The sequence below is a fragment of the Arachis ipaensis genome, chromosome B06 (assembly GCF_000816755.2).
Source record: "Arachis ipaensis cultivar K30076 chromosome B06, Araip1.1, whole genome shotgun sequence".
Classification (NCBI taxonomy): domain Eukaryota; kingdom Viridiplantae; phylum Streptophyta; class Magnoliopsida; order Fabales; family Fabaceae; genus Arachis; species Arachis ipaensis.
In genome coordinates this window covers 130,243,656-130,267,438 of record NC_029790.2, presented here as the reverse complement: position 1 = coordinate 130,267,438, position 23,783 = coordinate 130,243,656, and the positions used below count along the sequence as shown (strand labels likewise).

The window sequence follows — 23,783 nt, the reverse complement described above, 5'->3', positions numbered from 1 at the left end:
CATTATTAATGGTTATATTAGGTAATTTCTTTCTTCTGTAGGTAAATTTGTCAGTATTCTCAATTTTTATGGGTAGAAATGGTAGCTTACTCATTTTAAAAAACTGAATTTTACAGTTTAAATTCTTCAAAATTAGCAGCTTGAGATTTAAATTAAATTAGTTTTTCAAATAAATTATTGTATTGCTATTTATTATCATTTATTTTTTATAGGCAATATTTTAATAATAGCTAAAATTGTAAACATACTAGTGTGTATCAGTGCAATGCACAAAAAAAATTGTATTTATGTCTGAAATATTTTAAAAATGATTTTTTTATGAGCATATTTAATTATATAAAATAAATTTATATTTTTTGTCATTTATACCATTGCTGAACAATAATATAAAATAAAATATTTACAAAATACTTAAATTTTTAAAAAAGTCTAGTATATATAATAAATAAATATCGATCTCGGTGTTTAAAAGAAAATATACGAATTTTTTTTTTATAAATAACAGCTACTACTTCAGCTTATAATATGTGTACTTGACACTCCTACACCATATCTATAAAAAAAATTTAAAGAAATAAAGAATATAAATAAAAGTCTAAATAATATTTCATTAAATGTATATATTAAACTTAAGTGTTAGAAGATAATATATAATTGCAATGAGAATGGCTAAGCAGGAATATAAAAAATTTAATTTAAAGTTACGTAATTTTAAAGGTTATAACCTGTCAACATATTATAGGCTTAAATATATCAATTATGTTAAAGTGTATATTAAAATTAATTATAAAATATATATTAAAAATAAATTAAATTATATATATTTATATATAAATACATAATGACTAATTTTTAGTGTGTATATACTATTTTTATATAATTTAATTCTCTATTTTAACAACAATAATTATGTTTGATTATTATATAATTCATATAGTTTGTTAAAAATAAATAATTTTAATATGTATTTTTATTTAATTGATTCTCTCTATATGTAATATTTATCTATCTATTATAATAATTATGTGATATCCATAAACATTTTCAATGTAGTAGTAAGTCAATAACGTTTGATTATAAATAATACACATAATTTATATAATTGGTTTAAAAAATATTTAATATATATTTTTATTTGGTTGATTCTTTTTCTCAAATAAAGTGTATATTTTTTAATATATATTTTATATTTTAATGTGTATTTTATATAAATAACTATTTAATTATTATTTTTTATATACACATATCATAATTGTTTGTTATTTTTATCAAACAAATACTATATCAATGCAATATTTTTGTCTTTTTCGTATTTTATGGTTATTTTTATCGATATATGAAGTCAGTTACAGTTTGTGAAACACATAAGTTATATCAAAACAAAAAAACAGTCATCAAATAAGTAGTCATATACTTTTGTTCGGTAGGTCAGTTACCGGACGGTTCGGGTCAGGATTTGGGGTGAAGGAAGAGGCTCGTGGGAGAAGAGCCAGTCTTCCCCATATATATATGTCAGTAGTGGGCCCCTTTGGAGGGCAGGCCCATATTCTCAAGGACGCTGTCCCATAGCTGCGGGAGAGCTGTACGGGACGCGTGTCCGGGTCGGTTGAGAGGCGCGTAGTCGGGCCGGGTGGAGCTCGGGTCGGGTTGACCCGCGGGAATCCAGGGCTGTAACAGTGCCCCCAACGCACCAGTGATGGTCGTGAGGCGATTGGTGGCGCGTGATGTCCTTGTTCGTGCGTTGTCGCCGAGTCGGCTAACCGTGGGAGAGGCGCGTCTCTTGTGCGCGTGTCTCTTGGTCTGCTGAGGCGTTCGTTCGTCGCTTCGTTCTTCGCGCTGAGCATTAAATGCTCATAATGAGTTTAAAAAATCCCGTGCGCAAAGACCATTTTGCCCCTGTCTCTTTCCGCGCTCCTTGTGGTGGTTTTTAAACAGTTTCTTTCTCTTTTCCTCCTACCCTTGCTATTTTCACCTTCCTCTCTCCTTGATATCCAAAATTTCTTGTTCGAGCCCTCTCGTGCCTCCTTTTTTCTTTCAAGTTCCTGCAACCAACTCAGGTAATTTTTGCTCCCTATTCCCTTGTGTTTACGCTATGTTTTACTGCTGCGTAGTTGTTGTTTGTGATTGTTGCATGCTTGGTTTACTTTTGCCGAATGACTTTCCAATGGTGGGATAGATGAATTAAGGGAGGGGTACCATTCCTGGGTAGATTTTAGGTGATTTGCGTGATAGGCGTAGCTTTTAACCGTATTTGGCCTTGATTTGAGTTTGAAAAGGTGTAGTTTCTGAGTTTCTATGGACTCCCGACCTCATAGTCTAACGGAGTGGTACCCCGCTGTAGGTATGCCTTGCATCATTTCCCGGTCTTCTGGATCTGGCGCGGCCTACGACCCGTACGCCTGGGTGACTGACGATATAAGGAGCTCGCCCAACCAAATGGATTTGGAGGAGTTGACCGAGTTCCGGCGAGCCGGCTACTTATGTGGGGGGACGGACGAGGAGGCCAACTATGAGGCCGTTGTTCCCGCCCCCCACGAGCGTATTTATGAGCTCAACTTCCACTCTCCTCGTGTCCCCGATTGGATTTGGTTTTACAAGTCCATGTTCACACAAGTTGGCGTTCGGATACCGTTCTCTGATTTTCAAATGGCGCTGTTGAACCGGATATCCGTCTCCCCCTCTCAGCTTCATCCGAACAGCTGGGCCTCGATCCGCTGCTTCGAAATGGTTTGCGAGCACCTAGAGCTGCCGGTATCAGTGGACGTCTTCCTCTTCTACTTCAGCCTTACCAACCCTTCCAAACAGGGGAAGGCGAGGAAAGGGTTTCTTTCTTTCCGTTCTGCCCAGGGTAGGAGAATATTTGGCCTTTTTGAGGACTCCTACCATGGTTTTAAAGACAAGTATTTCAAAGTTTGTCCCGTCAAAGGTCGTCACCCCTTCTGGTTGTCGTTAGAGAGGGAGCGCCTTATCCAGACTTATTGGAGTTTTGGGACGGGGTCGAATCCCTTCATCAAGGTGACGTACAAGAGGTTGTCGCCTGTAGATAAGCAAATAGCTGACGTACTTTTTTTCATTTTTGAAAAGAACCCCGTGAACCCTCATCTTCTTATGGGTGAACGGGAGGCCGCCAGGAGCTATATCCGTGAGTTGTCTTCTTTGTTTGCTTACGCTTGTTTATTGTTGTTTTCTTTTCTCGATCTAACGACTAATGCGCCTGTTGTTTGCTGTAGTGGAAATGTCTACCACCGTGACTGGTCTTGAGAATCTGATGAAGACCTTTTTTGAAGCGAGTGACGACGAGAATGCCGAAGAAAAGGATGCCGGTAAGTCGGGGGGTCCTTCTGGGGAGAAGGAGAATGAGGCTGTGCCTTCTCCCCAGGATACCGGCGTGTCGGAAAAACAGACTGCAGGGGTCCAGGCTTCCCCTGTTCGTGAGGAGGGGCCCGCTGAAGGGCACGCGTCCTTCACCTCCCAGCCGGATAGTGACGTGGAGCTCATCCATACTCCCAAGAGGCAGAGGATGTCTTCCAGCCCGGAAGGGGCCCTTACTATAATGGAAAGGAACTTTGATGCTACCAAATTTATTGACTCACAGCTGATACCCAGGACGGAGGAGCATTTTCATGGGACCGATCTGTCCGGGCAGGCGAGGTGGATGTACCGGACCTTGCTTCGTGGAGCCGTGATAGCTCGGAAGGCTGAATTCGAGTTATCGGGGATGGAGGCGCTCCGGAGGAAGCTTGAGTCCTCTGTTAAAGCGAACAATGACTTCAAGGCCCAAGTTGAATTCCTCCAGGGTCAGCTGTCCGAGATGGGGGAAAGCTTAGTGCTTCTGAGGAGAAAGCGTCATCCGTTGCGGAGAGGTTGAAGGCGTCCGATGAGACCGTGGCCTGGCTGCTCGAGCGTGAGATGACCTTGGAGGGTCAGCTGAATGCCGCTCAGGGTCGGGTTGCCGTCTTGGAGAAAGAGCGGGAGCAGGCCGTCTCAGAGGCAAAAACTGCTAAAGCCGAAGCCGCAGAGCTTAAGAAGAAGCTCAAAGTGACCAAGGAGCACGGGAAGAACGCCATCTCGATGACCGAAGATGCCTTGAAGGCTCAGCTAAAGATCGCAGCTCCCGATTTTGACACGTCGTCAATTGGCGTTTTCAAGACTATCCAGGACGGAAAGATTGTTGACATGCCGAGGAAGTGAGATCTTGTAACTTGGGATGTTTTGTAACGCATTTGCTGAACAACTTATTGCTCGTTTTTTGTTTTGACTCTTTATAAGTTATACTTATTCAGTCATTTGGCCGAGTTGCTGTTTACTATATTTGTTGTCTTTATTTCTCTCGGGGGTGGGCTCGCGCCCGTTTTCCCGTTTTATGTTTGTTATGGCTTGGATCGCCGCAGTCGTGTTGTCGTCGTGGTTGGCTTTGGCCGTAAGGAAGATGGCCCCCGGGGTGATCAGTCCCGGTCTGCCGTTTTAAGGCGCGCTCGTGCGCGGCGCACGTAGGAAAGTGGTAGACAAGTACGAAAATTTTTGACAAGTATGAGTTAATCGTTAGCTAAGCAAATTAATCAATATGGCAAGTATTTGATAAAATAAAAAGGTAGATTGTCATGCGAACAAAGCAAGTATTTACTATCTGTTTGGGTTCTCAGGTCGGCGAGTCGTCTGGTCATGAGTAGAACCTTCTTAGGCTACCCGCATTCCATGTTCTAAGTATTTCCTTGCCGTCGAGTCTTTCGAGCTTGTAAGCACCTTTGCCGAGTACCTCCCTTACCCTGTAGGGACCTTCCCAGTTCACCGTCAGCTTGCCTTCCCCTGGGGTCGGTACGCCGACGTCGTTGCGTCGCAGGACGAGGTCCCTTTCCTCGAAATCTCGTTTGAGTACTTTAGCGTTGTAACGCAGGGCTATTCTTTGTTTCAACGCCGTTTCTGATAAGTGAGCCATCTCCCTTGTTTCCTCGACCAGGTCCTTTTCGACCGCTTCGCTCATGCCCGCGAGTAGTAGTTGGGGGCTCGGTTCGCCGATTTCGACGGGTATCACTGCATCGACCCCGTATGTTAGGCAAAAAGGAGTTTCTCCCGTAGCGCTTTGCTCGGTTGTCCGGTAGGACCATAGGACGGAGGCGAGTTCGTCAGCCCATGTTCCTTTCTTATTGTCTAGGCGCTTCTTTAGACCAAGAAGGATGACTTTGTTTGCAGCTTCTACCTGCCCGTTTGTTTGGGAATGTTCTACCGAGGAGAACCTCTGTTTTATCCCTAGGCCTGAGAGGAACTCCATAAACTTTTTGTCTGTGAATTGGGTCCCATTATCTGAGATAACGACCTCCGGGATATCGAAACGGGTTATCACCTGCCTCCACATGAACTTCCGGCAGTTGGAGGACTGGTTGTTGGGTTTTCCCCTCTTCTCTAACGAGCACCGTGGCGAGTGCTTCCTCGGTTATCGACAGGTAGAGGTAGAGTGATTCTCCGGCCTTCGGTTTCCCGAGAACTGGAGGTGTTGCTAAGATCTCCTTGAAGTGGTTGAATGCCTCTTCGCACGCTGGGGTCCATTCGAACGTCATTCCCTTTCTCATTAGATTGAAGAAAGGTAGGGCTCTTGCTGCCGATGCTCCGAGGAATCGGGATAAAGCCGTTAGCCTCCCGGCAAGTCGTTGGACGTCCTTAATACAACTCGGGCTCTTCATCTGGATAACTGCTTGGCACTTCTCCGGGTTGGCTTCCACTCCTCTTTGAGTGATCATGAATCCCAGGAACTTTCCGGCTTCCATGGCAAACGCACACTTGAGCGGATTAAGCCTCATGCCGTGCTGCCTTAGTGACGAAAAAACACCATCAAGGTCGCTCAGGAGGTCGTCGGGTCGCGCGGTCTTCGCGAGTATGTCATCCACGTAGACTTCTACTGTTTTGCTTATGAGTTCACTGAATATCTTATTCATCAGCCTTTGGTACGTGGCCCCCGCGTTTTTCAAACCAAAAGGCATTACCCTGTAACAATAGATTCCCCCTGGCGTTATAAACGCCGTTTTCTCCTCGTCGGGTCGGTGCATCGGTATCTGATTGTATCCTGAGTAGGCATCCATGAAGCTCAGATACCGGTACCCCGCCGCTGCGTCGACGAGTGCGTCAATGTTAGGCAGGGGGTAGCAGTCCTTGGGGCATGCCTTGTTGAGGTCAGAGTAGTCTACGCACATTCTCCATCTCCCATTATGTTTTTTAACCAGGACCACGTTTGACAACCAAGTCGAGTAGTCCAGTTCCCGGATGAACCCTGCTTCGAGGAGGCTGGCCGTCTGCCTGGCTACCTCTTCTGCCCTTTCCTGCAACATCTTTCTCCTCCTCTGGGCCACTGGCTTGGTTCCCGCCTTGACGGCCAGATGATGTGATACGAGCTGGGGATCTATCCCGAGCATATCGGCAGGCGTCCAGGCAAAGAGGTCGGCATTAGCCCTGATCATTTCCATCAAAGGTTCCTTCATCTCATGGGGGAGGTTTCTGTTTATGAATGTGAATTTATCGTCCTCCTCGCCGACCCTGAACTTCTCCAAGTCTCCTTCTGGCTCTGGTCTGGGTTTGTCGTCTATCCTGGCGTCCAGGTCGGCAAGGAAGACCCCAGATGCTTCTTTGGACTTTTTCCTGAGAGAAAGGCTGGCGTGGTCGCAAGCGACCGTCGTTTCTAAGTCGCCTTTGATGGATCCTACGGATCCGTCATCGGTGATAAACTTCATCACCAGTAGCTTTGTACTAATAGCCGCCCCCAGGTCGTTGATGGTCTTTCTTCCCAGGATGATGTTATAAGCCGTGGAATCTCGTAATATTACAAAGTCCGCCATGACTGTTCGTCGCTTCTGCCCCTGTCCCACGGAGGTCGGGAGTGAGATGATTCCATCCGGCTTGATGAAATGGTCCCCCAACCCTACCACACCGTGCTGGTGGGTCGTCATGTCGGCGTCTCTTAGTCCCAGGGCATCGAAAACGTTTCGAAACATGATGTTTGAGTCTGCCCCCGTATCTACCAGGATTCGCTTGACGAGGCCCGTTCCGACCCTGGCCGTGATGACCATGGGTGGACTTTCTGGCGCCTCGTCAAACCATTGGTCCTCTGGTCCGAAGGAGATGGGTGGGAGGCCCCGGGAACCCCTAACAGACGAGGTGGAGACTGCTAGGACCTTGGCGTCTTTTTTCCATGCCGACCTTGACCTTGGGGCGGTGTTCCTGGCCGTTACCACGTTTATCACCGTGAGTCCGTGGTCGTCACCCTCTGGTTCCTGTCGTCGCCTTGTTGACCGGGGTCTGTCTTCTCTATCGTGGTCCCGGTTGCGTCTCCTTGGCTCCCTTATAAGGTGGGAGAAGTCGGCAAGTTTCCCATCCCTGATAGCTTGTTCCAGGGCGTCTTTTAGGTCGAAGTAGTCTTGGGTCTTGTGCCCGTAACCCTTGTGATACTCGCAGTAGAGGTTCTTGTTTCCTCCCGTCCTGTCCTTCAGAGGTCGGGGCTTTGACAGTATCCCCTTTTCCGCTATCTGTTGGTAAACTTCGGTGATTGATGCCGTGAGGGGGGTATAGTTGGTGAACTTCCCAAATTAGGGGAATGGTTTGGGTGCTTTACTCGGACCGCCGTCCCTGGCGTGTTCCTTTGGTCTTTCTCTGCCTTCATAGTGCCGGCCTTGGTTGTAAGCGGGCTGCCGTTTATTGGCAGCCACGACCCGGCTGACTTCTTCGTCATTGATGTACTCTTTGGCCACGCACTGGATCTCTTGCATTGTCCAAACGGGCTTTGTGGTGAGGTGCTTCCTGAAGTCCTCATTCGAGAGCCCGTTCGTCAAGCACAGACTTGCCACCGAGTCCGTCAGACCGTTGATTTCCAAGCACTCGTCATTGAAACGGTCCAGGTACTTCTTGGTCAGCTCCCCGGGTCTTTCTGTCACTCCTAGCAAATTGATTGGATGTTTGGCTTTGACAATCCTGATCGTGAATTGAGCCAAGAAGGCGTGGCTGATGTCGGAGAATTGGGTTACCGAGCCCTGCGGGAGGTTGTTGAACCACCGTATCGCTGGGCCCGCCAAGGTGACCGGGAAGGCTCGACATCTGACCTCGTCTCCCACCCCTTCTAGGTTCATCCTGGCCTCGAAAGCCGTTAAGTGTTCCAGGGGATCTTATGTTCCATCGTACTTCATGTCCGTTGGCTTGTCAAAGTGTTTCGGCAGCCGGACCTCGAGTACGGAACGGTGGAAGGGGGTCACTCCTATTATGACGGGTACCCGGGTAGTTCTTCTCGGTTCGTCGCTCTCTCGACGGGCGTCCTCTTCGCCCCTGTTCGACGCATGACGCCGCTCGTGTCGGGTGTAGATGATGGGGTCCTGACTTTTTCTTCTGGCCCGCCTCCGCCCTCCCATGCTCTCCGACTCGTATTGGGGGCTGGGTGTGCGCCTCGAGCGGCTCCTTGAACAGGAGCGGGTGGGGCTCTGCTCCGGGGTGCGCTGGTCGTGTTCTCTTTCCGCTAGCCTGCGTTCCAAGTCTTGCATCCTATGGCGTAGCTCTTGCATTATCTTGGCGTGGTTGTCGCCAGTCCCTCCAAAGGGGGCGTCTTTCGTGAGTTTGCATCGTGTCCCTTGGAGGCGACCTCTGTTCTTGTCGAGTTTCCGTCGGAACGGCGCCTCCTCCAGGCATAGGGGGCGCGGCCTCGCAGCCTGTCCCAGTTTGGACTAGCACGAAGTCCATGGACGTTCCCCACAGACGGCGCCAATGTTCGGTAGGTCGGTTACCGGACGGTTCGGGTCAGGATCTGGGGTGAAGGAAGGGGCTCGTCTGGTCACGGTCTTCCAGTCCGGGAAGTGCGAGGTCCCGAGCACTTCGTGTGAGAAAAGGGGGGGTGCCACCTGCAAACTTAAAATATCTCATTTTATTTGATAGATACTATCATAAAGATTTTATAATTGTCGTCATATGAATATGCTTCTTTTTTACCATTAGATCATGAATTGTATCGTATGGTTTGATTTTGATGTGTTACAAAAGTGTTATTTTTTTTAAAGTGTGACTAAACAAACAAAATACATTTTTAACACAAGAATCTTCGTAAGAAGATGTTTTTAGCATCTTCATTTGAGTAAGTGTCATTTTATTTAGAATTCATTTAGTTTTGACTGTTTTAACCATAGTTATCAAATTTGGCTCGACCCAGATGGTTCGATCGAAAATCCAGTCATTTAACCGAGTCGAATCACTTATTGAACCGGACAAACATGAGACCCGGTAGAAACCGATTCGACCTGGCCGGTTATTGCAACCCGGTCTGGGTTGTTTTTTTTAATTAATTTTACTTGCAAACGGCCTCGTTCAGATGCCTCTTCCCCCCTGTTAAAACCTAATCTGAATGGAACCCCCCACCCCCAGCCTCATCTCTCTTCTCTCTCGACACTCCACGGCCTCACTCATGGCCTCACCCTCACTGCGTCACTCTCTCGTCTCTCCCCTCACCTCGTCAGTCGTCACTTTCAGTCTCTTACAGCCTCACCTCGTTACTCTCTCGGTCTCGCACTTATAAGCTCGTAGTCGCGGTCTCGTGCTCCTGCATTCGCTTCGTCGGCGGTAGAAGCAGACGGAACCAGTCAAGCAGCATCTGCTCCGTTGGGTGGTGGTGGTCATCGTCATCTTCTTGTTTTGTTGCGGTCTCAGAACCAGTCAACCAGGTGAGCTCCATTCGAATTTTTGATCCTGTTCTTTCACTGGTTTAGTGTCAAATTTGAATAAATTAGAATTGTTGTTGAACTTGAGCAAATTTTAATTAAAATTATTATTGAATCTGGTGGTTGTTGTTGTTGTATTTGATTTTTCACAATTGTTGCTGAACCTGAGCAATTCTTTTGTTGCTAGATAACATCATTGGATTGAATTTTGTTGCTGGATATCAGAGTTGAATACTTGAATAAATTAGAATTGTTGTTGAACCTAAGCAAATTTTAATTAGAATTGCCGTTGAATCTGGTGATTATTTGCTATGTATTTGATCTTTTACAATTGATGAATCTGAGCATATTTTTTTGTTGCTGGATAACATCATTGGATTGAATTTTGTTGTTGGATAACAGAGTTGAATACTTGAATAAATTAAAATTGTTGTTAAACCTGAGCAAATTTTAATTATAATTTTTGTTGAATCTGGTGGTTGTTGCTGCTGTATTTGACTTTTTACAATTGTTGCTGAACCTGATCAATTTTTGTTGTTGTTGGATAACATTATTGGATTGAATTTTGTTGCTGGATAATAGAGGTGAATACTTGAATAGTTGAATTTGTTGTTGATTATCAAACACTATCAGAAATACCACTATCTCAGGAAGAAGCATCATCAGCAAAGACTTGTATTTTAAAAATGTGTAATCTTTTGTTCATCCTTGTTTATTTAAATTGAGACAGTATTTTGTACTAGAGATTAGTTTATTATATATTAGTTTATTATGTCTAAGAATTGTTATTAGATTATTAATATTTGTAAAGACTTGTATTTTAAATTTTAAAACATTATTTTAATTTTATTTATATAATTTTATATTTTTTTAATTATGACCGGGTTAATCGGGTGAATCAGTGATCTATCGATTAAACCAATGATCCGGCGACCCGATTATATGACCGAATTAATTATCGGTTCGGTTCTGATAACTATAATTTTAACTGATTTTTTATTGCTTTTCAAATATATATAACTAAAATTAAATCAAACTGCTATTTAATTTGTTAAATATCATTTCCTTATTTATTGGTCAAGTCTTAATCACGTTAATATCATTTCCTTATTTATTGGTCAAATATTAATTCCTCATAGTCACTCTAACAAAAAAAAAAACGTGACCTAATAAGAGTAATAAAATGTCCATCTAAGCATTTGGTCTTGCTAAGATCATTGGTATATATCAATTGAGATAATAATTTTTAAAAATAAAACATATTTGATATGCATTTTTTGTTTGATTGATTTTTTTCATATATAATATTCATCCATCCATTTCGATAGTTATATGACATCCATCAACACTTCCAAAGTAATAGTAAGTATGTTTAATCACAAATAATAAAATCCACCATCAATTATATAGTCATAGATGTTTCTTTAATTTATTAAAAAAACAATACAGTTCCATCCCTTCCTTTTTTTATTTTACCCATTTTGCTGTTTTATGACTTATTTACCGTAAAAAAATCATATATATATAATAGCAGAGAATCTCATTTTTTCATTAATTACTCTTTTATTCAATAATACTTTTTTTATGATGTATTATTTATATTCTTTGATTTTTTAAACTGTAAAATATTATTATTATTTGTTATTTTACTGCATCTCTTTTATTTCGTTCCTATTTATTTAAGTTTAAATTATTTTTATTATAAATTTATTATTTTTATCCCAAATAAGTTAATTTATCATAAATCTTCAGATGTTGGATTTTATAAATGTTTAAATTATATTCCTTACATACTTAATTTTATTTTTAATTTAAGGATTGAATGATATACACTATAAGAAAAAAGGTTTATGGCCACGTTTTTTTTTGCCACGCTTTTAGTGATCAATGGCTACGTTTTTGTGAGGGTGGCGATTGAATAGAGATTCAGCCATGTTTTTTCTCGCCACGCTTCAAAGCATGGCGAAAAGGGTCAATGGCCACGCTTTTGTAAAGGTGGCAACTGATTAGAGATACGACCACGTTTTTTTTGCCACACTTCAAAAGCGTGGCCATAAAGAGAAACATGGATGTTTTAAAAGCGTGACAACAGAGTTTTATTACAGTAGCGTTTATAAAACGTGGCCATATCCTGGTATTCTTTTGGCGCGCTTTAAAAGCGTGGCCAAAAGGTTTAAAAAAAAAATAATAGTAACCCCAATTCCAATGACCCCTGCATCCTAATAACCCTAAAATTTGGCCAAAAATTTCGTGAGACTCTCTCACTCTCCACTCTTACCGTCATTCTCATCTATGCCATTTCTTCAATACTTCACCTAGAAAGAAAAACAAGATACTACTAATAATAAAACCCTAAATCCCCGAATCCAAATCAACAAAACCCTAATTTACCCCTCCGATTCTCGCATCTCGATGGTGTGAAGTGCGAACTGTGGCGTATTCAATTGCTCCCTCAATCAACGATTTGAAGAATGTCACAAAACGACCGCCCGGAAGCGCCGTCCTCGACGACAGCCGCAAACGGCTCCGCGGTGGCGAAAGAGGAGTATCCTTCTGATAATAATGCTTGTTGCCTTTTCTTTTATTCTTTAATCTTCTTTTAAAGTTTTTTTACAAGATAACACATGTTTTGGTTTGCGACTTTGAGTAATAGGCTAAAAGAAAATAAAGCTAGTGTTGCCTAGAATGGAAAGTGAAGTTTCAAAATAATTTATCAATTTTGTATCTGTTTTTGCCATCTTTTGCAGGTAAAAATTTTCACAAATGTTTCCGAAACAATTATATATGATCTAAGGGAAGGAAGTTTAAGAGGGCTAGAGGAAAGAGGAACATCAAAGGACTTAGGATTTAAGTTGTATTGTTTATGTATTTTTCTTTAATTTTTAGTTTTGGAATTTGAACTCGAGATTTATTTTGTATTTTGAGTATTAGTTTTTTAATGTATAAAATAATTATAGCTAAAATTATAGATGTCACTAATTATTATTTGATTTGTCTTGTAATAAAAATTGCATATATATTTATAAGTTTGGTAATAAAAAAAGAACTGAAAAATTTATATTTTGTATTGATGAAGGTAAAAATCAGAAAAAAGATTTTTTTTAAAAATTTTATAAGGCTATTGCTACGCTTTTAAAGCGTGGCCATATCTCTCTGTATCGTCACGCTTTTAAAGCGTAGTCATATCTCCCACATACGGCCACGCTTTAAAGGGTGGCAAAAGAAAAAGCGTGGCAAAAGAAAAAGCGTGGCGATAGGTCACCAAAAGCATGACGATAGAGCAATCGCCACGCTTGCAGACGCCACCCTTTCAAAAGCGTGGTGGTAGCTCAAAAAGCGTGGCGAAAAACTATCGCCACCTTTTTTCAGCTTTTCGCCATGCTTTAAAAGCGTGGCAATAGAGCTGTTTTCTTGCAGTGATAAAATAGTAACAAAGATAGCTCTTGTGCATCTCTTTCTTCATCTTTTTTGCTTACCTTCTTTTTAGTAGGGATCATGAGTGATACTTATGTATAAATAATAAGTATAAATTGTATCATATATTTTTTTAGTAAATTTTTTATTATTTTTTAAATAAGAAAAAATATTGTAAATTATTTTAAATCAATAAATTTTTCATTGTTGCAATAAGATATTGTACATTTATTTTATTTTTAACAATTTTGATAAGTATTTAAACTAACAAAAAAATATAAAATTATTTTTAGGTATAGGTACAACTACTTCAATTTAGAAATAAACAAAATTTATTAGTAAGTTTCTATAAATAGTAATGACATTGGTCATATTAGTTTCACTCAAAAAATGAATATGATTCTAATTTAGGGATGGCAAAATTCTCCGCGACGCGGGGATCCCTACAGGGACTGCCCCGAATGGGGATCCGATTGTGGGGAATTTTTCCCGCGGGGATGGGGATGGGGGACAAAATTCCCCCGAAGCAGACGCGGAAACCCGAGCGGGGATCCCCGCCCCGTCCCCGCTATTCCCCGAATTTATAAATTCCTTGAATTATCCTTAATAGTTTATTTCTCATATATGTTTTTTAGTCATTTCTCACACACACATATATATAGAAACCCAAAACTCCTAATCTTTATTTGCATAACCTCTCTTCAATTCAGAGATCCCTAAGGCTGTCCATACTCCATCCAACCTCTCTGCAGCCACCCCTCGTCACCCTTCTCACTGCATCGTCACACCTCACCGTGCCATCACCCTTACCGCGTCGTAATTTTTATTTGCGGTGTTCCCTTTCGTAACTCTGCCGTCGTGTCCATTCTCCTCTCTGTTGCCGCGTCTCCCGCCTCATCCACTGCTTTGTCCTTTGGCTCGTCGTTGCGTCCCCCCATTGCGTTATTTCGAAAGAAGCCATCATGGTATCATTTAAATTTTTTGTATAAAATCTTGCAATTTTTGTATAAGATAGATACTTGCACCTCTATTCATATGAAAATTAATAATTAGTTAGAACTTAGATGGAGAATGGAGATGGAGAGCAATATTCCCCCACGACGAAAAATGGGAGCGAAAATGGAGAGCAAATCTGAGAGCGGGGATGGAGAGCAGGAGGCATCCCCTGCCCCCATCCCGCCCCATTGACATCCCTAAGCCCAAGCCCGTACCTTCAATAGCCCGCGGATACGTCATCGTCACTCCACTTGATCTAAAACAAACGTGGAACGCGAGATACGAGCATATGGGAGTTGGGACCAACCAATATTTAACGAGAGACCGACGCAGTGGCGTCTTCACTCACATTCACTCTCACTCTTTAACAGGGCACACACAACAAAGTTGATCCTTCATCCTTCACTCATACCATATCATCTCTCTCTTTCTCTCTCTCTCTGAGTTGAGATGGCCTCAAATGTCTGCAAATCCGCATCGAGAGCCGCAAGGTCCCTTCTCTCTGCTTCCAAAGGCTCTCGGTTTTATTCAGGTTCGTGCTTACACTCCTTCAATCCTCTCCTATCATATCCTATTCATTCATGTTGTTTATCACTTTTTGTATAAAATCTTGCAGTTTTTGTATAAGATAGATACTTGTAGCTCTATTCATATGAAAATTAATAATTAGTTAGAACTATTATGTAGATGGGGAATGGGGTCCCCGCAGGGAATGGAGCTCCGTGGGGAATGGGGATGTGGAGTAATTTTTCCCCACGGCGGGGAATGGGGCGGGGATGGGGAATAAATCTGAGGGCGGGGATGGGGAGCAGGGAGGCATCCCCCGCCCTGCCCCATTGACATCCCTATTCTAATTGAATGGTAAATTTTATCTCATGTTGTACTTGCTCAAATCGATTTTAACATAGAAATACAAGAGTTTAAAAATTTTACTTATGAATTATGAGAAAAATGTTTACAAATTAAATATAAAAATTATATAGATATAAAATTAATAACTAAAAATTATTAAATAATAATTTAATTAATTCAGTTAAATTATCTAAGGATTTTCCAATTATAAATTCGAGCCAACGCAATTAGAGGGGAGTGTTTACCCACATTAAAAGAGAAGAAAGTGAGCGAAGAGCAATGATGCATGCACCCCTCGAATACTGTACAATACGTACCACCAGCCCACTGATGATTACAACGAATACAATTGAGAAATGAAGCCCATACAAGATGGCTTAGCAGTTGGCAGTATCAGAAATACAAAGAATATTCCGAAATTCCACAATTCTCCTCTTCAACGAATATCTAATTCCGGAACCCAAACCCAAACCCAAACCCAAACCCAGCGTCCCTTTTTTTAGTTTCCTCAAATCCATTCCGTTCCACTCTCTTTCAATCCCCCTCGTCATAACAGAAACAACCACTCAGCGTTCTCCTTCATTCATCCTCTTAATTCAACACAAAACGGTGTCGTTTTGAAAAGGGGAATATCATATCATGAAGTTCTGGAAGATTCTCAACAACCAGATCGAGCAAACGCTTCCTGATTGGCGCGACAAGTTTCTTTCCTACAAGGATTTGAAGAAGCAGTTGAAGCTCATCGCGCCCGCCAAGGACGCCGATAACAACCCTCCCACGAAGCGGCCCAGGTTGGACGGAGACGGCGCCGCCGAAGATGGGGAACAAGAGGAGGTGGCGAAGGAGGTCAACGACTTCTTGAAGCTGTTGGAATTGGAGATTGAGAAGTTCAACGCTTTTTTCGTTGAGAAGGAGGAAGAGTATATCATCAAATGGAAGGTATCCGTTCTTGATCTCTATGCATAATTGCATATTGTGTTTATTTTCCATCTCTAAAATTTGGGATATAATAGTGTATGCTCTTTTTTCTTAGGTATTGCAAAATCAATGTTGTTTTAACTTTTAATTTTTTAGTATTGTCGCTTGCAATTATAAAATCAAATCATTGATTGAAGAGTAATAACTAAATAAGTCCTTATTAGGATGTTTTAGTTGGACACTTTTGTCCCAAATCTTATTAGACATATCAGTTCCCCACTTCATATTCTCCCCATTAGAGACCGTGAGGCTTAGCTCGCCTATATAGCCGTTAAGTGTCACGACGTCACAATGGGTACAAATCAGTTCATATTTCTGGAGGGATTAATCCGAGAATTTTAAAACAAAAAATTAGGGACCTACTTATCTTTTTCTCTTTAAATGACGGGGACTGATTTGACTGACGGGAATGGAGGTTGATTTGTCTGTCTCGCAACACGTTGTACTTAACGGCCACATAGGCACAGTTAACCTCTAACCATCCACGTAGGCATGTGCAGTTAGCCTGAAGAATTTGGGATGGGGGCTTATATGTCTAATGGAATAAAAGTTTGGAGTTTATAATTTAAGTCATTGATAGTTCAACGATAGTTCTCTTGAGAGAAATATTGTTTATGATGTGCTTGAATATTCAAACTTGTTTCACACTAGTTCTTGTTACAGTTGGCAAAGCTAGTGTCTAGTGATGTGAAAGGAGTTTCAACACTTCAAAGATTGAATTGTTATTTGATCTGAATCAAGTGCTAAATTGGGAGCAAGGTTGATTTTTCAGCCACCTTATTGCTAGTTTACTCCAATTTGCATCCCAGGATTGCTTTAATAACTAAATTTCAAGACCAGTGAAATTTAACATGGGTAATAATTAATCTTGGTGTTTGTGGATGCTTTTTGTTGTTTAGCTTTTGCGATTCTTGGAGGGTGTGGGTTATAGGTTTGATTTTCCGTAATGAAATTTACATTTTGTTTACCATAAATTCCTTGCACACAAGGCATGTTATTAGATAGGCAGAAACTGTTCAGAAAAATGTTATGAGCTGGATTAGACATATTTTAAAGATCTTTTGTTTGTGTTTGTGATTCAGGAGTTGCAAGACAGGGTTGCCAAGGCCAAGGATTCAAATGTAGAATTGATGTCTGTAGGGAGGGAAATAGTGGATTTTCATGGAGAGATGGTTTTGTTAGAGAACTATAGCGCACTTAACTACACGGGTATTTTTCATGAGTTTAACTGTTTAGGTGATGAATTCTGTTTGTCATCTTTGAACCGGTTAACCGGTGAACTGTTAGAGAACTATAGTATTAACATGTGATAGATGACATAAAATGGCATGCAAGTCCTTGGAAATAGATTTACCTATATGATTTACTCTTCAAGTTATTCAAATCAGTCTCTGCCAGATAATGGAAGGACCCGCAAGAAATAAGCTTAAATGATTTAAGGACTAATCACCAAATATTAAATTTGATTCATGGACTACTTGCTATTGAGTTTTCTTTTAAGGAATTAAAACACTAGTTTACTTTATATGTAGGCATATGAATCAGAGGGAGGAAAATCATAGGTTGTGCACTATTGATTCTTGGATACTTCTATTGGGGAGCTGTTGAAAACCAATTGTTTCAATCCATGAGGAACTAAAAACTATTAATATATTGCATTGTTGATTTACTATCCATTTTCTTTTCTAATTTTTAGTTTTTTTTTCTTTTTTCTTAATGACTGAATGAAAGACTCATGCAATTTGAATTTGTCTTCTACTTCATACACTTGTGACTAATGGGCACCTAAGTGGGAGTGAGTAAACCCAAAATGAATAAGTAATATCAGATGTAGATAACAGAACACAGTATGACTAATTGGCAGAGGGGTAGTTATACTTTGAGGAAATGAAAACTTTGAACCTTTTATGAAATTTGATCAATGTATAAAGGGAATTTCTCAGGGTTAGGAGGGATATTGAAGATAAATGTTTAGAATGATTGATTTCTTTTCTTTCAAATCTGATTTCCCCTTGTATGTATAGGTTTGGTGAAGATAATAAAGAAATATGATAAACGAACTGGTGCACTAGTTCGCTTACCTTTCATCCAAGACGTCTTGAACCAACCTTTCTTCAAAGTTGATGTGCTTAACAAGATTGTAAAGGAGTGTGAAGTGATGCTAAGCATCCTTTTCCCCAGAAACAGGCCTCCAGGATCATCGTTATCAATTAACGATGATTATACGGAAGAAGGGTGCGCCTCCATAACTACCAATGAAAGTAAAGCATCGCTAGCTCAGGTCCCTAAAGAACTTGCTGAGATTGAAAACATGGAGAACACATACATCAAACTAACTTCGTCAGCACTGCAAACATTGGAGCAGATTAGGGGTGGAAGCTCAACTGTAAGTATATACTCATTACCGCCTCTCGGTAGCAAGGCTCTGGAAGAGGAGATTGAAGGCAAATAACTGTCTCTCAAGGAGCGAGCAGCCTAGTAGTTTCTGTGAATAAAAAGCAAGATAGTAGGCTGTCTTTCTGCTCTAAACCATGCAGGCAAACATAGATCAGGGCAATAACACTAGATAGCCGCTGACTTTCCATCTCTTTTCTTCTTTCCTGTTCAACAATGCCATTTTGTGTTGTGAATCAAGGGTGATTGGATGGAAATCTTGGCCTTTTTTCGTGGAGCAATATCTGATGGTAGATGGATTATAATGCAGCCTGATTACTTTTTCCCACTTAATGCAAAATTTTTCTGAGGCTTTTAGGTTTTATGGACTGCTTAGCTGGTTAACTAAACTTTTTAGCACTTGTAGCTAATATCAATGTGTTAACAATTTGTCAGCATATTGTAGATATTCATGAGAATACTAGAGATGGATGAAAAGACATGAATATAATTTTGTACTGCATACTAATATATGGTATTGTTTTGTGGAGAAATTATTTGGTGTGCATCAGTAGCTACCTTACAAGCAAGGTCTTGGGGTGAATCTGAGTTTTTAGATGCAAAAAGAAGAAAAATGCTCATGTTCATTTGTTGCTGTAATAGATGATCCCAGCATCTGAATGCAACAATTATAAGCTGCTAGGTTTTTCTCCAGTTAGCACAACATTCAGAAGCAACTAAATGAGAGCTTTTTTTAATTTCCAAAGTTAGGAGTGTAACTCGAACCTGAAAAACCTCTAGGCGAAGATGAGAAAACTATGCCATTTGAGTTATAGCTCATTGGCAACCAAATGAAAACTTGGTGACCTGTTTTGTTCAATTGTAATTATATGTAGAGATGGTTACATACTTAATAATCACCTATGAAAGTTGGGATCTAAGATCTAATAGGTGAAAGGAATAACTCCATGAATAAATAGTCTCTTTTTTCCTATATTTCTTCAGCTCACATAGTCACATACCCCTTTTAAGGATTTATTATAATTATTATTTTCTCAAAGTAAACTGATTTTACATATGAATATTGTTGTGAGAAGTTTATAGTATTCTACACTATATTTTTAAAACAGAATAAAATCAATTTTTAAAGAAAAATAAAATAAAAATATCAATTTTCTTTCCCTTTTTTAGTACATAAATGCATGCTTTCTTGTTCAAAATGTTTACACTATGAGCAACCCTTTTGTGTAAAACAACTGAAGCAAAATTTATCATGTTTCAAATAATCCAGCTAAAGGGATAAAATAAAGGATAATTCATCCATTATTATATATCCATTTTTCCTCTTTGTTTTTGGATGAAATAAAGGATAATTCATCCATCTCATGCTTCTGTTATGATGTTAGACACATCTGTTGCTTCATTATCTTCTTGTAACCTTTTTCATTGTGTCTGTCATAATGTTATGATGTTAATGCAATTTTCTTAGTGAAGTTTATACTCTTGCTGGTATTTTTTGGATACAAATTCAAGCTCTTCTTTTATCTAAGTTTATAGCCAAATTTGCATGTATGACAAAAGAAATGCATAAAATTTAGTTGTGCTTTACATAATATATGTGATATTTGATTGGAGAAGTTGGCCAATAAGTTTAGTTGCTGCATGCACAATGCGGGATTCAAATCCTAACACTTGTTTAAGCGGATTAGTAAGCTAACTATTAGACCAATCCAACTTGGTTAAAAAAAAAATGGAGCTCAATAAACCTTTAATTTCCCTTATAAATCTTTTTCTTATTTTTCTAGAAGAAACATACAAAGGATGGTTGTATTTCAATTTATTCGGGGACATAACAAAGATTGTAATTTTTCAGTTGTAACTTTGATAAGTGTAGCATGTCCTCATCCCTTATTTTCCCATTCTTTTCTTTCCTTACATGAACTTGTCTTCTGCCTTTTCCTTTAGTTTCTTTGTAATATTATTAAGCTCATAGTTCTAATTTCGATCATGGTGTGGGCACATTCAACGTAGACAGTTGGATATTACTAGGCACCTTCTTCATTGTGTAATTTTGTGGCAAGATATTAGAATTTTGCCATGGTAGTAGTGGATTTGTGAGTAACCAACAAACATGATTTTTAGCAAGTGTTTATTAAACCTTGATCTAAATTTACTTTTCGAGATTCGAACAAAGAAAAACTATGGTGAGAAAATTAATAGTAATAATTGATATGCTCATAGGCAGAGTCAGAGTTATAGGCAATATCTCCATAATAATGATTGATAGCACAAAATTTTAAAATAAATGGGAAAAAAATGATGGTTCAAGTAGCCAGGCCCACTAGGCCATATTGGACCCAAGGAACTGCAGCCTGTTATCCCTCCACTGTTGGGAGTAGAAAGTGTTCGCTGCTCTGTGAAACCAGCCTCACGCTTTGCCTTCCATTTTAGGAACCAAGAAGTCCGAGCCTTCGCCCAGACCACCTGGCCCAACTCTCAACTTGGAGTGGGCAGGCCAGCAAAGAGAATCCTGAGACCCAACCCAGTTAGCCATAGAACTTGTTCCATCACTTTCATTGCCCCCACTTGGGTCACAAGTTGGCGTTACTCAACTCGGCGAGCAGTGTAGCTTGTAAAAGTTATTATAAACACTGAGATATTCTACTTTTTCCCAATGTGATACTTCTAGAGCATTTCAAATCTTTTTGTAGGTTGAACAAAGAATATTTTATTTTGGGACAACAGAAACTATAACGAGTTTGTGATTGTAACTTAGGTAAATACTGAGTTCTGAAGTATGAATTTTAGCTTAAACATTACAATGCACGTTTATAGTATTGTTGTTCAGCATATTAGAATATTGAATTTTAGCTTAAACATTACAATGCACAATTAAGATTTTCCTGCTTTGATATTTGGAATTTGATCGCAGTAGTAACTAAGCCCAAACTCAATTGTTGAGTAAAGGTTACAATCCTAAAAGGAAATTAGTATAGAGAAAAGGAATTTCCCCCTTATGGGTAGTGATAATGATTAATCTGCTAAGCGCTTATACAAACTTGTATAGAAATGACTGCAAAAACATTCTAGAGCCATTGATCAACGTAGTTTAGAGAACTCTTTCTTACTTTCTATTAACCAACAATTATATGCAAAACTACTCTCTTTTATAAACAAAACATCAAGGTAAGACTTGAACGAAAAGCATTTATGCATCACAAATTTACAATAATTCTAATCTTAAACCTATATATGATGAAATTATGTTTCAATTATATGACAATTTAGGAATATTATTACCATTGATAGAGCCTAGATGAAGATGATTCCTTCAAGAACAATTGGAAATAACCAGATTTTTCATACATCATGCTATAAAAAACGTAATTATTAACACCTAGAAATATTCATATAAGCGCCTGTAGCTCAGTGGATAGAGCGTCTGTTTCCTAAGCAGAAAGTCGTAGGTTCGACCCCTACCTGGCGCGTTCCTTTTGAAAATTTACCTTTCTTTATTCTGTCAGTGCCAACCAACCATGCTTCCATATTTTTCAACCTTAAATACCACAACACAATTTACATGACCAACCTTTACAAGATCTACTACTAAAATATATTGGCCAACCATAAACACCAAGAATGTAGCTTAATATAAAAAAATCATGCACGCTAATCCTTATGTTCCTTTTGTCTATGTATAAATAGAACCCCCACTTCATCAGATCATAGTACCCCTCAACTCAAACCTTAAGCATCTAAAGACTTGTTTGTTTTTTTGTTCCTAGTTTAAGATGTCCTTAATAGCAGAATCACCAGATTTTCTTCAAGTCTATTCTGATGGCACTGTGAAACGCTTTGCACCAGAAACTGCTCCACCATGTTTGGAACCATCCAATGATCCCAATGGATTCAGGTCCAAGGATGTGGTCATTGACCCATTAAAACCCATCACTGGAAGGCTCTTCCTTCCTCCTTCAGTTTCCTCATCAGAGAAGCTTCCAGTGTTGGTTTATTTCCATGGTGGAGGCTTTTGCATTGGCTCCACCACTTGGCTTGGCTACCATGTTTTTCTTGGTGAATTCTCTGCCACTTCAAGGTCCATTGTTCTGTCTGTTGATTACCGTTTGGCTCCGGAGCACCGCCTTCCCACGGCTTATGAAGACTGCTACGCTGCAATTGAATGGCTTCGTGATCAAGTAAGCATCTATCTTGTAGTACAAGTAAACTCCCAAATTTTGTTCTTTAGTTAGTATTTAAAGAACAAAAGAGATGATAATTGTTTTAATCTTTTTACATGTATAGAATAACAACAAATACAAGGTTAATTATAACGAGTAAAAACTCACGTACAGTTGTCTTCGTGTGAAATTAATAGTTGAGAATACTTTAAACTCAAAGTAAGAGGCTTGAATTATAAATCCTACAAATAACAATATATAACTTTGTTTATAAATTAAATATGAAAAAAAATGAATGCAAAGCTGGTATTTCTAGAAGATATATACTTTAAAGTATTTGTTGATGATAGGCAAGCACAGAACCATGGCTCCAACAAGCAGAGTTATCAAGAGTTTTCCTCTCTGGGGACAGTGCTGGAGCCAACATTGCACATCATGTTGCTGTGAAAACAATTCAGAAGTGGGTGTGCCCTGTGAAAATCAAAGGAACAATGCTAATACACCCTTACTTTGGTAGTGAGAAGAGAACTGAGAAGGAAATGGAGGATGGAGGTTCAGAAGATGTGAAGAGCAATGACATGTTCTGGAAGCTAAGCATACCGGAAGGCTCGAACCGCGACTACTTCGGCTGCAATTTCGAGAAAGCAAACTTGCCTGAGAGAATTTGGTCCAAGTTCCCAGCAATTGAGGTGCATGTTGCTGGTTTGGATTTCTTGAAGGAGAGGGGTGTGATGTATGCAGAGTTTGTGAAGAAGAATGGGGTGAAAGATGTGAAGCTTGTGGAGGCCAAGGGAGAGAAGCATATTTATCATGTGCTTGATCCTAAATCTGATGCAGCAAGGTTGCTTCAGAAACAGATGAGCCAGTTCATGAAGAGGTTTTAGCATCAACTATGATGAGTATCAATGGAATATGTTTAAGCTTATTCTGAGAAATAATCCATAACAATAGTTGCACTAAAATAATGAGAGAGGTGTATTTTAAGCTTGTTATGTAGAGCTTATAATACACACAGATATTTATCTTATTTTCGTTTAGTTTTATGTTTGGTATAATTTTTAAAATCAAGTTGTTTACATGTAGTAGGATATTTGTTATTGTTATCAATAAAAAAAATTATTCATAATAGCCAGATGATAAGTGAAAGTCAACTTATAAAAGCAGTATGAGTGTATGACACATACTCTTAAAATTGGATATTTGTTATTGTTATCAAGTTGTTTACATGCAGTAGGATACTTTTAGTATCCGAGGAGTTCGAACAACATACTCTTAAAATTGGTTTGAAATTAATTAAATTATAAATGAATTATTG

The 23,783-nt window shown here is 39.7% G+C and overlaps 2 protein-coding genes and 1 non-coding gene across 4 annotated transcripts; all 3 read left to right on the top strand.

The window, feature by feature from the left end:
• Positions 15,208-18,844, top strand: LOC107605351 (SPX domain-containing protein 2). 2 transcript variants are annotated; one of them, XM_021105162.1, is made up of 3 exons: positions 15,208-15,878; positions 17,000-17,153; positions 17,942-18,844. In XM_021105162.1, the coding sequence occupies exons 1-3, from the start codon at positions 15,579-15,581 to the stop codon at positions 18,367-18,369; spliced, it is 882 nt and encodes a 293-aa protein (XP_020960821.1). In that variant the 5' UTR covers positions 15,208-15,578; the 3' UTR covers positions 18,370-18,844. The 2 variants fall into 2 exon arrangements, with proteins under 2 accessions (XP_020960821.1, XP_016162695.1); XM_016307209.2 differs by having other exon boundaries at positions 15,213-15,878; positions 17,000-17,126.
• Positions 21,706-21,778, top strand: TRNAR-CCU. The gene has a single exon. It is a non-coding gene; the product is annotated as a tRNA-Arg (tRNA).
• LOC107647631 (probable carboxylesterase 6) lies at positions 21,745-23,550 on the top strand. The gene is made up of 2 exons (XM_016351696.2): positions 21,745-22,486; positions 22,819-23,550. The coding sequence occupies exons 1-2, from the start codon at positions 22,082-22,084 to the stop codon at positions 23,350-23,352; spliced, it is 939 nt and encodes a 312-aa protein (XP_016207182.1). The 5' UTR covers positions 21,745-22,081; the 3' UTR covers positions 23,353-23,550.